At 40.4% G+C, this 15,502-nt stretch overlaps 1 protein-coding gene across 2 annotated transcripts in view; it reads right to left on the bottom strand.

The window, feature by feature from the left end:
* Positions 1-9,045, bottom strand: part of LOC136858439 (transducin-like enhancer protein 4) — a 660,561-nt gene extending 651,516 nt beyond the window's left edge. For both annotated transcript variants that reach the window (XM_067137982.2, XM_067137983.2), the window contains exon 1: positions 8,194-9,045. In XM_067137982.2, the coding sequence (XP_066994083.1) occupies positions 8,194-8,256 (63 nt within the window). In that variant the 5' untranslated portion in view covers positions 8,257-9,045. The remainder of the gene's footprint in view (positions 1-8,193) is intronic.
* Between the last annotated feature and the right edge of the window lie 6,457 nt (positions 9,046-15,502).

Genomic DNA, 15,502 nt, shown 5'->3' with positions numbered 1-15,502 from the left:
CCAGTATAAACCACTCCGGTAGGTCCATGAAGAGATACTCTGCCTTGCTGAAAATGCCAGTAATCGTAGAACTGAAATTATCTCCATTAACAGGAAGAAATCTGAAGTTAGAAATTATTGATTCCACTCATTGATTTGGAATGCCAAGTAAAGAACCCGACGAAGTGAATAAAGAAAAGAAAATCATCTACAAACTCATGATAAGCTACCGGATTTCTTAGACTAATGTAATCTAAAGAAAATCAGTCTTCTTGGGGTCTAGCGATAGAATTTCACTTTCTTTTGTTGATTTGAGGAAAAGAGCCTAGGACAAAACCGCGATCACTATTATAAAGCACTCTGTTGCTATACTTAGACATCACCATTATAACACACCAACTTCGTTACATTTGAAACCACATTTTGTAACTTGACACCAAAATGTGTTATATTGTATCTTAAGGCAATCGAAGTTTGAGTCAGACTGTTAAATAATAAATAATAATAATAATAAATTATACTGAATTTGACAGATTATTTACCCATAGAGTACCATAATTCCCATTCTGTAGCTAAACGTTATGGTGAGAGTAAAGCATGTTCCACAGAATGTGCTTGTGATGCAATAAGTTCTTTACGATTATGCGTACATTCTTTTAGGTTTACCTTATAAATCGAGCAGACACTAAAAATAAAATAACTGGTCGAATTACAACACTATTCTCATCTGACATCGATCGAAATTGTGAGAAAGGTCCAAAATCATTCCTTCAATAGTTCAACTTCCATGACACGGTTTACAGCTGGGCAGTCACACGATGTTGCCAGATCTAAAATGGTCTAGCATAGGATTTAAGAAAGGTTCAATTGTGTTAACATTCGTCAAGACAGATGTCTGATTGCAACATAGAAATACTGACAAAAACATCTAAGATGAAGACTAGTCCTCAGTAGCGTAGTAAAGATCGACCGATGGGGGGAGGGGGGTTATGGTTACAAAATGACATTAGAACATAATGAAGGTGTTTGTGCGTGTGTGGTGCGTGCATGCATAAGTGTTATTATAAGGACACTGATATAACTCAGGAAATACGAAACTTAATGACAGAGAGAGACAAAGCTTTCAGAAAATTTAAAACTAGCCAAATACCAAACGATTTTGACCTGTACAAGACCCTTCGTAACAGAACCACACAGGCCGTAAGGAATGCTAAAATAAGACACTCACAGAACATTTTGCTAACCCGAAACACGACAACAATCTGGAAAACCGTTAAAAAAATGGGCATAGGCGGAAATAAAATACATACTGCTGACGTTAAAATATCACTGGATGATTTAAACCAATACTTTACTACAAGACCCATTAACATTGACGAGACAACAAAAGAACAGACGATTAGCAAAATTCTACACAATGGCAATACTAACAATGGAGGAGAACAGTTATATTTTTCCCTCGTAACTCCTGAAGAAGTAAGACAAATTGCACGATCAATAAAGACAACTGCGACAGGATGTGACGAGATTGTTCCACAGTTACTGTTAAAAACTCTAGATGTAATCCTACCAACTCTAACCCACATCATAAATACCTCACTGATAACCGGCATATTCCCTTCCCTTTGGAAATATGCAATTGTTCGCCCCCTCCCCAAGACCAACAATCCCGTGGAACCCAAAGACTATCGATCCATTTGCATTTTACCATTTCTGTCCAAAATTTTGGAGAAAATAGTTCACAGACAAATAACCGCATATTTAAATAACAATATGCTTCTTGACAAATACCAGTCTGGTTTTAGAAGCAATCATAGCACAACTACTGCACTGCTTAAAGTTACAAACGACATAGGAGTAGCTATGGATAAGGGAGAAGTTACTGTTTTAACTCTTCTAGACCTTAGTAAGGCCTTTGACTGCGTTGACACGGACATACTAATAGCAAAATTACGTGCTCTTAATTTCTCACAAAGCACACTATCCTGGATGTATTCCTATCTCTCTGATCGCCGGCAGTGTGTATCTACAGGTGAAAATTTCTCTTCATGGCAATCTGTAGAGACTGGAATACAACAGGGGTCAGTGCTAGCGCCACTCCTATTTTCGATCTTCATTTCAGGACTAACACAAGTAATTAAACATTGTCAATATCATGTGTACGCAGACGACATACAGATATATACACATGCACACCCTCGTGACTTACCGACTGCAATAAATAATATGAACGACGACCTAGAAAGAATATGTAGGTGGACCGATGACCATGCACTAAAGATCAATGCCCAAAAATCACAGTGTATTCTTTTAGCTACCCAAAAAACCCACGCACGACTTACAGACATCCATACCCACTCAGTAACATTAAGAGGCACTCAGTTACAATTCAAAGACACAGTTAAAAACTTAGGGATGATAATGGATAAAAACCTTAGTTGGAACGATCATGTAACAGGTATATGTCAGCGAGTGTTTTATTCCTTACATTCCCTTAAAAAACTCAGAGATTTACTCCCCCAAAATGTAAGAAAACTGCTTATCCAAAGTATGGTAATGCCAATATTCGACTACTGTGACGTAGTATACAGTAACCTGAATGCCTCACTTTCCATCAAGCTCCAAAAGGCACATAACGCATGCGTTCGATTTATTTCAGATATACCAAGGTTTGGCCATATTTCTCCCGCATTTGCTAGGCTTTCATGGCTACGCTTAAGAGAGCGACGAAATTTACACACTCTTTCCCTGTTACATCGTATACTGAACCTTAACACACCTGAATACCTTGCCACACAATTCCATTACCTAGCATCACCTTCTAATATTCCTACCAGATCATCATCCACCGCAGTACTAAGCATTCCCATTCACCGCTCAACTGGCTACAGTAGATCATTTATAGTCACCGCCAGCCGAATTTGGAATTCCCTACCTGCTGAAATTAGGAGCGTGTCAAACCACCTCCGCTTTAAGAAACTCTGTCAAACCTGGTTAATAAATAATAATGATTTCTTATAACATAGTAGGATTAGATCATAGTTAAGTTTTAGATTAATTAAAACATTTAATTGCTACCTTAAGATATTAAACTGTAGATAATTTAGTGTATATTTAACTCTTCATGTAGGTGTATGTATGGTCGGACAGAATAGCAGGCTTCATAGCCTGAGTCCCGCCATATAAAACAAGACAATAAATAAATAAATAAATAAATAAATAACTGAATTAGGCTATGTTGATATTCAGATTGCAGTGCACTACAAATTATTACATTAAAATACAGAACAAGCACAATATGATCAATAGTTTTACAACGAATGGTATGTCCTTATAAAAACAGATTCAAGAGGTCTGTTGGTTTTACAATTGTCTCTCTATGGGTGTTCAAAAGAGCCAATCCATTGAGTCGAATTTCTCTTGTTCGTTGTCAGTTTCTGTTTATTTTGTAAAAGTTCCACGCGGGGGTGGGGGTGTTCTAAACTCCAGTAACCCCCGCCTGTGTACGTCCCTGTTAGCCACATAATGTTATCTATTATATACATTGCAAGAATCGACAGGCTATGAGCAGGCGTAGTGGGAATGATTTAACATAATGAACACAGTCAAAGAAATATTACGCAAATTAGCGAGTCACCCGAAAGTCGGAAAAGTACAGATGCCAAACTAATAAAAAAAGACAGCAATTTATACATTATTATTATTCGTAACTGCCAACGGCCGTAGCCGTGTTGAAACACCGGATCCCGTGAGATCTCCGAAGTTAAGCAACACTGGACGTGGTCAGGAGTTGGATGGGTTGCCACGCCCTTTTGGTGGGGGGTAAGGGAATGGAGGAGCGGAAAGGAACTGGCCATCCTACCGCACGTAAACTCCGGCTTAGGAACACCTCTGCGGAGGTTCGGACCTGCCTTCGGGCAGAAAAACCCCTTACCTATTCGTAACTGCGGATTATACCTGTCCTGAGTAACAATTCAGAAGCAGCGAGCACACGCAATCCATTTCGTTAATTTGCAAGTAGTGTTTTCCTGTAACACATAATCAAGAAAGGTGCGACATAATGAGACTAAATCTTCTTTAATGTGAATTAAGCGCATAACGTAATCACTTCCAGTGGGCTCATCAAACTGCTAAGCTGTATCACTCATCTTCCCGTGTAATGCACCATGACGAATGAATTCCCTTTGCTCTTCCATATGCGTTATGTAATATTTCATTAGTTCCCAGAGGAAGCTCGTGGTATAAAATGTTGTATGACAAGACTAATCTTTAATGTACTTTTAAAATATCAATACACCAATTGAATATTGTACATTTAATAAGAACAAATGAACCACTAAATTCTAGGCAGCTGCTCATCTTCGTTATATCATCCAATAATTCTCCCCGTTTGGCAAGTACAATCCACTCCCCCTCCTCGCATTTTATTTGCTTACCCTGGCATGGTTTTAAAAGCCACAAAGCTTATATTTAGCGTTGCTGCATTGAGTTTTATTGCGGTGTGGGAGTTCCCGTTTAGGCTGGCCCCATTTGACAGCATGTGCCTGTCATCTCGTTTTACAGTTTTCAGCTCTATCACATAAAGGGAACTCGTAAAGTTATTGTGGCAGTTGTAAGGGTGACCCCATCTGTCAGCCTCTTAAGAATATAAAATACACCCAATTTAATCTTCTAATGAAACCTACGAGTACGTCAAATTCATGGGAGGTAACGTGATAAGTATCCAAGGATTCTAATCAAATGTTATCATACATTTCACAGTATTAAATAAATTCAACCCTAAAGCGCATGAACCCTGAGCATGAAATTGAGTGGTAATGGACCTCATTTGGATACGACATTTATCTTCTCACCCCACAGTGTTTCCTTGAAACACCTGATGTATTGGATAGACACTAAGTTGTTTATGGTCAACCATGCACACTTGAGAATTGTAGAGATGAGTCCCGAGAAGGTCAATAATGTAAACTCTGAAATGCCGCATTCCGTGACATACCGATATGCAACAAATTTCAGGTGTGCTGTATTAAAGTATTTTTTTCATTTCGTTGTCTCCAGAGAAGAAACAGACTCCATTCCAAAGTGTTTACATACCAACCACCACATAACACGGGATAACCTAACGAAACTGCATGCTTTGCGGAGTATTTTTACGGACATGCATTGAAACTATTGAGTACCGGTAGGGTTATCACATGAGAAACATTAGAAAGTTGTGCAACGTAGCAACGATATAGAACATAGCAATGATTTTACACATGACAATAAGCCCTGGGTTTTTGCCGCGTCAGAAAAAACGTAAAGAATTTCACCTTGTTTTCTGACACGGCAGAAGGCCAAAAGCGTATTATCATGTCTACAATTACGGGCCGTGAAAGCATCAATGATTTATGACAGACTCTGATAAAATAATGTTTCTTTGGTTTCACAACTTAATTTGAATACAGGAAACTAAAAAAACTGATGCAATTATACATTTTTATGAACAGTCTCCTCTTAAAGAAGCAATAGCATCCAAACGAAGACACATCCAGTGGCGGCATCAGAGGATGGGCCCAAGCCTGCCCAAAAATCTGGATTTTCAAGTTTCGAAAAAAAAAATGTGAATTTAGAAATGACTAACGGCAATAGAAATAGGCAGAAAATATCGAGCGCAATGAGCATTTAACACCACATTTTTATAGGTAAAGACAATATTTTTCAGAAATAGCTAAGAGAATACAGTATACTGTACTTCACAATGTTTCTGCTGCTGATTCTCCTTCAGATGTATTGAAAAATTCCTCTGCACTTTTGCTAAATTATATGATTGAGATGATTTTTTTTAAAATACCTAATTTATTTTAGGCTACGTCTCATCGACACAGTCTTACGGTGGGGTAGCATAGGAAAGGGCTAGGACTGGGAAGAAAGTGAGCATAGCCGTAATAAAGGTGCAGCCCCAGTATTTGCCTGGCGTGAAAAGGAAACGACAGAAAACCATCTTCAGGGTTTATTTAGTTCTTTTTCCGGGTTGAACCGTGTTGTTGTTTTCTGTACATTACGTACAGTTTGCCGACGTTTCGAATAGATTTTAGGAACCACTCTTGTAGCGATTGCTGCTTGGGAGACAGATACCCCGGATCGAGTACGGGTATTTCAGTCGCCTTGACAAATAATACTGCTATGTATTCGAAACGGAAGCAAACTGTACGTAATTTACAGAAAACAACAATACGGTTCAACCCGGAAAGAGAACTAAATAATCTTCACGGTTGCTGACAGGGAGGTTCGAACCCACAATCTTACGAATTCAAGCTGACAGCTACGAGACACGATCCGCCGTAGCCAACTCACTTAGTCAAGATGATGAAACGATTACTCATAAATAGTCACGAGTGTTCTCTTGTCAAAATTCTACAAAACACTTCGAAATTTCTCAAAATTCCTCCTGTTACTACTGCCACGGTACAGATAAGTTTCTCAACAATGAAACATACCTGAGAACGAATATGACAGGGGAACCGGGCAGAGATTTCAATCAAGAAAGGGAAAAGCTACCACTTGATGCATGCACCAAATGCCATCATTGACCAGTTCGCCTCACGGAAAGCACGCCGACTTCAATTCACCATATAGGCCTACATATGTAGCATGAGCATCCGAGCAATGACGTCTTTCATAATGATTGTACAATCGGCACCTGGGCGACTGCCCTAAATGCTGATCAGTAGTGACTGACTGATTGTCGTTCAATAAAACAATTACCGCATGGTATTGTACAACTTCCCCTCACTGGTACAATCTTCAGAAAGAAGTGGACGTATTTCGGTAGATATGTTTGTTGTGGGTATCCACAGGGTGTGTATCTACATGGGAGGAGAATAATATTTTGAAAATAATGAAAAATTAAGTCTGATAAAATATTAATTGTGAGGAACATCCAACACGATGCACTCATTTCTTTTTTTGAGCGACTATACATGTTTATAATACAGCATTATCGTATTACTTTTTATAGTTTCCAAAACATTAGGCAATAGATAGTTCCGAAACAATGAGAATCATTCTGTTAAACATTCTGATAATGAAAACACATAACTGACATTTTGAACGTTAGATTATGTAGCTTTTGAATTTGGGCACGCATCATGATAATTATTATATTTAAAATTTGACTTAAATGTATGAAACTAATACCGAAAAATAGGATAAAACGATATGGGGCTATTTGATGACGATCGTCATTCTAGCCAAGAATCTGTAAAATTCACCATAAAAGTAAACTATCACAGTAAAGTTAGTGCTACTCATAACTTACTAGCTAATACTGCCAGACTATTTTATACAAAAGAACCCTTGCAAAAATAATTAAGCAAAAAATTTGCAGAATACTTTAGGCCTAACTCTCTCAAATAAAATCATGCGAAAACGTTATCCGCGCTCTATTTTCTTCTGCTTTCTTACCAGCTATCAAAATATTTACATAAAATGTCGTGTGAACAAATATAAACAAGAACTCTTGTAGCAATTAAAACCTACACCATAAATTTACGATCTCAACGGGATAATTTATAATAAACGATATCCTGGCTGCAAACAGAATTTTAAACGCACTAATAACTTCCAATCTATCTTTCCCAGGTATTTTTATAACACTAAAACATGCTTCACATGACCGCATGATACAATTCTTACGTTCTGTGCTAGGGAATGGGTGGGGAAAATGTGCTAAAATGGGCCACCAGATCCTATAAACAACTTTCATCGTGCTGTCATCAGCCCGATGGCTGGTTGAATGCTGCAAAACGCACCACCGACCATAATTATGCCTAAAGCCCAAAAATCGAAAGCAGCTTTACAAAGGGTGCGTTAATAATGGCCAGAGTAAACTCAATATTCTACCCGCAGTCTTGATTCAAATAATACGGCTAAATGCATGCTCATAACTTTGACTAGATCACAAACTGATTACTTTAGTGTAATGATTGATACTTTCGAAGTTAGGCGTCTTAAATAAGTATTCTTAACTGGTGCATTAAAATGCATAACATTTAGTGATGGTTTATTAGAAACTTCTCAAAGGCGTATTTAAAACCTCTTACCAAAAATGCCCACTCTTTCCCCAGATGGCACAATATTTTTTTCACACATCTTGGCATTTGCTGACACACGTGATCACAATTTGTCAAAATTCAAGAGACACTATTTAACACAAAAGCCGGTTGGACTTACCGGATGGCGTGCCGCCGCCGCAGCTGCTGCTGCCGCTGCGTTCATGCCTGCAGTGGGGTACATCTTATGTCAGCAGCGCATCTTACTATGACCGCCTCCAACTGCCCGCCCCTTGTCTCTACTGCCGCTACTGCAGCTACTGCCGGCCGGGCTGGCGGGCGTCGTGCTGCTTCCTACCACTCCTGGCGTCGCATTCACCACTCGAAACCACAAGTGTCCCTCCAGCTTTGGCCACCTACTGTTGCAAACCCGACGCCGACAAAAATGCGCTAAAAATTTTATTCCTCACGGCGAAAAAATACTTTCAAAAAAGTGAAATATAAAACTCTTAATTCAAGATCAACAAAAATTCAAATCTTGTTAACAGCGATGAAAAAACTAGCACACACGAACACTATACTCACATTCGTTTACCAGACCCGATTTTCGACAAAAAAAAATCTGAAAATTGCAATATTTTTATTTCACACTCAAAAAATTTCGTAGCCACCAAAAAATAACTAGACAAAATATATCACTATATGCACACGATTCAAAATATGGAACTAATGCAAGCAAAAATTCCAACTTCAAAATACAATATTTGCGGGGAAAAAACAAACGAAACACTAATAATCCTTTGTCTTCTTCTCCTGGGTAGACGTGATGGCAGATGAAAAACTAACGTAGATTAATAGAGTAATCCAATTGCATTTGGCGTCACGTTCGTAATAGAGATGAATCACCACTTAAATCCTGTAGATAGTAAAAAAGGATGAACACGTTGTACAACGTTTAGTTTGACACGATGAGGTTGAATAATACAGCTCCTAAACTTCCAAGTGGCTATAGGCCAGCTCTCACACGTCCTGCCACTAGCTCACTCGTACTGCCACTGAGCAGTGCTAGCCCGAGTTAGTGGAGCCTTCCCCCTCCACATAGCGCGCGCTCCCCACCTCCCACAACCCCCCTAGGCTGCCGTCAACCGCTACAGCTCCCAATGTGCCGCACACACTCCCCCCTGCATGTACTGGCTAAAACTCACACCAACACTACTGATGATTCCCTATACCTTGTTCGTTCCCTTTTTTCCCGGATAAAAATAAAAAAATAAAAATATATAAAAAACTCTGCACAAAATGGCCGCCCACCCTTCTTGCTTGCTGCAAAACTCTCTACGAACAACACAAAAGGTTCCCCCTCGCAAATACTCTTCACTGATTTTCCTTTCCAAATATGGCAGCCGTATCAGGCGAGGTCTGTCCTACCCTTCCCCCAACCCTCCCTTCGTCTGCTCAACGGATTGCCAGTATCACCCTACATCGGTTCAGGCGCGCCAGCACAAGCTTCAAGAGGACTCCACGTGGAGTCCTTAGCATAAGCACACTCGTCACAGGCCTCTCCACCAATGAAATGCCGAGTTTGGGCCCACTTGGCCAATAGCAGTGCGTTCTCGCTCTCGTTCCACCCGTTCGTAATCATTTCGCTAGCGGGAGGCGGGACTCTTTTCAAGGAATACCAATAGCACGCCGCCAGAGACCAATCCGTAGCCGTTCTTCTAGCTTGGTTGCTTGGCAACCCGCAGTTCGGTGACAGCTACATATCAACTCCACGTGGAGGGAATGAAGGTGCCAGAGACCGCGGCGAAGGGAGAGAGAGGGCACAAAAAGTATTGGAGAGCAACTCGACTGGTTAGGGGCTGGGCTGGCTGCGCCGCTATGGCAGGGGGTGTACTGAAAGACGCCTCGCTCAACCCTGCGGGAACAATGACGCGTCATACGTCAGTGCGGGCGTCGGGAGTCACGTGTTTAACCAGAGCGGGATTGCAGAGGGATGAGGGGTGGCAAGGCGCCACTCCTGTATGCTGGTGTGGGCATGTAGACTACTCTCGATGTTGTAATGTACAATTCACACCTGTAATTCAGGATGACTGTTTGGGTTTATTCCCATCGCGTACCTTATTCGAAGAACGGTAGAACTCAGAAAAAAAATCTGTGGACAGAACTCTTGAAAAAAAATGGTATTGTCGAATGGTCAGTAAACGTAATGTAAAAATGTTCTCCACCCCTTGTTTTTTTTTTTCATTTCCCATCCGTTCCTCACTCAGAAGTGATAAAAAAGAACAAACCCACCCTCATTAAACTGTCGAAAATAATAATAATAATATTCACCCCCTTTTCCAGCTAGAATCATCCACCCCTTGATCCACCCTTCTATTTTAAAAATTCTTTTAACTCGTTTTTAAAGCTCGCTGAGCTACATCACTAATGAATCTTACCCACAACACTATGTACAAACAAAAATAAAGATCAAGGGAAAAATAAGAAATATTTTATCTGGAACATTTTACATTGCGGTCAAGATGGAGGATGAGAAAATATTTGCCTTTGAAGGTAAAATAACTTTCAAAAGTTAAATATAAAACTCTTTAATTCAAGGAGATCAACAAAAATTCAAATCTTGTTAACAGTGATGAAAAACTTTTTTTGCTACTTGCTTTATGTCGCACCGACAGATAGGTCTTATGGCGACGATGAGATAGGAAAGGTCTAGGACTGGGAAGGCGCGGCCGTGACCCTAATTAAGATACAGCCCCAGCATTTGCCTGGTGTGAAAATGGGAAACCACGGAAAACCATCTTCAGGGCTGCAGACAGTGGGGTTCGAACCCATCTCCCGGACACAAGCTCATAACTATGCGCCCCTAACCGCACGGCCAACTCGCCCGGTATGAAAAAAACTAGCACACACGAATTCCGAGAATAGAGAGAAGGAAGGGGTGGGGAAACACGGTGCAAATAAACTCTAATTAACATGCAGATATAGTTGGACTGATATTATCAGTGTATACATGTCTTGATTATAAGCAGATTTGAACAAAGTATATAAAAGTAATTTGAACAAACTGTATAAAAATAATCTGCGTGAAAAAAGAACCTCAAACTCGTCTATGACCTTAATACGGTCGTCTTGAAAACCCATTATTTCTAAGACATTTGTAAAGTACTGTTTTATACTGTATGTGTGTCTAACTTACTAAGTAAAGTCAGAACATGAAGCTACATCACAGGAACGGTTGGTAGCCCCCTTCCTCTTCTAGCCTCCCCACATCTCCACTTAGGTCGGCAAGATAATTAGGGAAGCATGCAGCGAAGCGGGTTGGCAAGCAGCACTCTCCTCTCTCACTCTGTCTCTCCATCTCTCTCTCTCTCTCTCTGCGTGAGCGATGTAGTGAATGTAGCAACCATGTTGAACAGCTGTAGAGGTCGAACTTAGGAAGGAGGTGGAGTAGTTTTAGGGTTGCGCCCGAGAGAGCGAGATAGAGAGAGAAGGAGATGATGATGAGAAGAGAAAGCTGGCAAGAGGGTAGAGAAGGGGGCGACCGCTGGAGCAAGGCCTGGACTTAGTGGCCACTGCTCCAAGCGAACCCCAAGCCATACGGCGGTCGGGCATGGCAGACCAACTGACCAAAGGTGGGTTTTGAGGAGTGGAGAAGGCTAAAGCTGTGGCTGTCTATGTGTTACAGGCGAGAGGAACCGGTTGGTCGTGAAAGCCAAAAGGGGAAACCACCATAAGAAAACAAGCGAGCAGAGTGGGACAGAAGAAGAATGAGACAAGTGAGGGGCATATTCTTGGAATGTCTCAAACGTTTATGTATACATTGTACATATATACATAAAACATCGTCGTATGAATTACCCTCTAATATCTACCCTTTGCGAAACAGCCTAATATCCATATGTATGGTTATGGTCTAAGTTATGTAAATGATGAGTAAAATACATTCTTCAAAGTCTTTATGCTATGTATTTTCAGGAGTTTCAGCCTTACGTCACACAGGAAAGTCATGTCATTGTATATTTATAGAGCGCTACAGGGGGTCGAGAAACAAACGAATGTGGAGATCGATACGGAATGGTCTCTTCATAATAGCACCCTCACAGCCAGGAGCTTCATAAATGAAACCTTCTTTACTTACCATGTTTTGTGGTTATATTTATTCTGCTTCATTGCTTTTTCATTCGTTGTGAATTACATTGCAGGTATAACTATTACAAAGTCAATAGGACTGCAAGATGTGTTGGTAAATATTATTTCGTGCTAGCTCAATCCGACACCTTGGCTGCATGGTCAGCATACTTGTCTTCCGTTCTGAGGATCCCGGGTTCTATTCCCGGCAGGGCCGGGCGTTTTAACTGTATGTAGTTAATTCCTACGACTTGGGGACTGAGGGTTTGTGTTTATCACAGCACATTCCTCTTCACATTCACACAACACATCATACTACTAACCGCCGCAGAAACAAGCAACAGTGAATATATCCCTCCACAGGAAGGGTGAATGAATGAATGAATGAATGAATGAATGAAAATGAAAACCTACAATCTGTTTTCCAGTCAATGACTGGGTCAGGCATGAGATGAATGAAGCCCCCAACCAGTGGCGGTGCGTGCATGAAGGGCTTTTGGGCGCCACCCCGCCGCCTTTTCGAAAACATTTAACGCTATTTCACTTTGCAATTGATTACATAAAGAGATGGACAAATGTAACGAAATCGAACTCACGTGGTGTGATATTCAGTTCTACAATGTTATCTTTGTTATTTTGGCTGTAAATATTTTATTCTATTTTCAAGAAAGTGTCAAAGGCTTTCTGACCGTGGCTGCTGTCCAGCAAGCATGATCTTTTCTCTTTGGTCGTGAGGCGCTCGGGCTGTGGCAGCAGACCCCTGAGTAGGTCCCTAGACTTGGCACGTGAGCGGGGTGCGGGAGGAGCCTGGAAGAACGACGGTGGCTTGTCAGGGGAAGGAAGAGTGCAGGTGGGTGTAAGCGCTGAACGGCGGAGCCCTCAGCAACATCGCTAACCACTTTGCAATGTACCTAGGCTTATATTCATTGTTGTTAGAGATTAATTCCTAAACATTTTACAAAACAATGAATTCCACGATTAAATGATTCAGTTCTATAAATAAGCTAAAATAAAGATTCAAAATGTAACCATGACGTGACGACACATTTCTAGGGTGGTCAAGTTGTTAAATACGTTGTCATGCTTTGAAATTTGAGCAAGGGGAGTGCACTATTTGTTTGTTTTCGTGAATGTTGTTATTATCACTTGTGATTGTGATCAGTGTAACTGTGCAGTGCCATAGTAGTCGGGATTGCATTAGCTGTTAGCCTGTTAATGTGTGTGCATAAATGCCATTGTAGTGCAGTTAATTAATGTTGTAGTGCAAGCAGATTTCAATTCACCCAGTGTCATCGTATTATTATTTATTTATTTTAAAGTATCATGGTGCTGGACAGTGACAATTGGACCGATTGGGAAGGGGAAAGAGATGGCGGCGAGGCACTCCTCTGGAGCAATGATTAATGACTGACAGATGAAATGAAAGAGAGTGTTGCTGGAATGAAAGATGACAGGGAAAAGCGGAGTACCCGGAGAAAAACTTGTCCCACCTCCGCTTTGTCCACCACAAATCTCACATGGAGTGACCGGGATTTGAACCACGGTATCCAGCGGTGAGAAGCCGGCGCGCTGCCAGATCCCTACGTGCGACACAGTTTGCAGCCGCGACCACACCAGTGTGGAAAAGGCGGTAGAATTAAAAGAAGAGAAGAAGTCGTATTGGCTCACTTGAGAAGAACCGTATTTTGAATAGCTGTTGACGGGTTAGTTTCAACCATTACCGCAGTAATGCCATCTAGTGAAGAATGGCAGCAGAAGAGACAGAGTTCCTCAACTAACAACAGTCAGTGTAATATTATTGTAGATCAGTTTCAGGGACTTAAGACATTGTAGGTCATCACATTTTATTTTATTTCGGCTCGGCAGTATTTGAGCTTTCAAGAAAAAACACACACACACATGATTCCATTTTCCGTAATTATTCCAGTAATCGTTCCTTCATGTGTTTCTTTTCATTTCGACCAGTAGATGCTAATGACTGGGCAGTTTTGTATCATATTTGTTGTTGTTTAGTCTGATGCAGCTTCCATGCCACCCTGTCCTCTGCTAACCTTTTCATATTACTGCAACTACTAGGCCTACTCTAATCTGTTTGTAACATTCGTACCTTAGTCTACTCCTGCCGTTTAATACCGCCTACACTTCGCCCAAAAACTAACTGAACAAAACCTGGGTGTCTTAAGATGCTCTTTATCATGTTGTCCCTTCTTCTTCTTCTTCTTCTTCTTCTTCTCCTTCTTCTTCTCCTTCGCCAAATCGTTCTCCTCTCATCAATTCGATTCAGTATCTCTCCATTTGTGATACGATCTACCCATCTCACCTTCAGCATTCTTCTGTAACACCACATTTCAAAAGCTTCTATTCTCTTTCTTTCTGAGCTAGTTATCGTCCATGTTCCATATTCCATTCTTATGAAAGGCATGCCTTGCTTGTGCTAGTTTGTATTTGATGTCCTCCGTATTACTGTCATCATTAGTAATTCTACTACCCAAATAATTCCCGGCGTAGTTTTGACAGAAATTATTGTAGACAACCTCTTATTTTTCAGCATTTATGGACACTTTTGTTCTCCGTTCCGTGTAGTAGGGAAAATAATAGTAATCCACCAGCGGTATAAGTCATATAACCATATTTCAGCTGAGAATTGTAGTGTAGATACAGTATATTTATATAGTACCGTATCTTGCCTGCTATATTCGTATGTATCTATTAGAGCATAGTACTAACAATAATCTGTCTAAGCATTTAGCTTTGTTGGTAATCTTTGAGTACAGTAGTTCTTGCAAATTTCAAACTTGCATTTTTCATTTCTGTTTGTGCTTAGTAGTGATATACGGTACCGGTACCGTAATTAGGATTCGTCTGGACGTAGTTTAAAATAATGATAGAGTACTGTACAGTAGTATACGAGTAATGTCTTATTAGAATTTAGCGTGCTTATTTTATTATTGAAAAATATTTGTGTAGTACCGGTATAGTAGAGGCATCCGTAGAAACTCTTACGAAAAATCTGTTGTTGTAATAAGGATATGCTTAATTACAGTTTAGAATTGTGTAATTCTTGTGTATTCCTTTCGGTACTGAGTAATTAACAGCAGTTTTTATCCTGTTACTGTGTTGTTGGATAAAAATGGAGTACGACTAAGTAGTATTGTAGTGTAGTCGTATATTAATACCTTATTGTCGTGTGATCTTTGAGTACTATCCCTGACAATGTGTCCCTCCGTGCATTTTTTGCAAATAAGTTATTTTATTTTTCCTTTTCTTTTCATTTTTCCGTAAAGAATGGCTAAGGAGTGCAACTGTAGGAACTGTGGGTGTGGCGAGGCATTCAGGGGTATGAGGGAGGAGTTTGAGAGTTT

This window comes from Anabrus simplex, chromosome 1, assembly GCF_040414725.1.
Source record: "Anabrus simplex isolate iqAnaSimp1 chromosome 1, ASM4041472v1, whole genome shotgun sequence".
Lineage (NCBI taxonomy): Eukaryota > Metazoa > Arthropoda > Insecta > Orthoptera > Tettigoniidae > Anabrus > Anabrus simplex.
The sequence above is the reverse complement of the archived record's forward strand: the minus strand, read 5'-3'. Positions and strand labels throughout refer to the sequence as shown.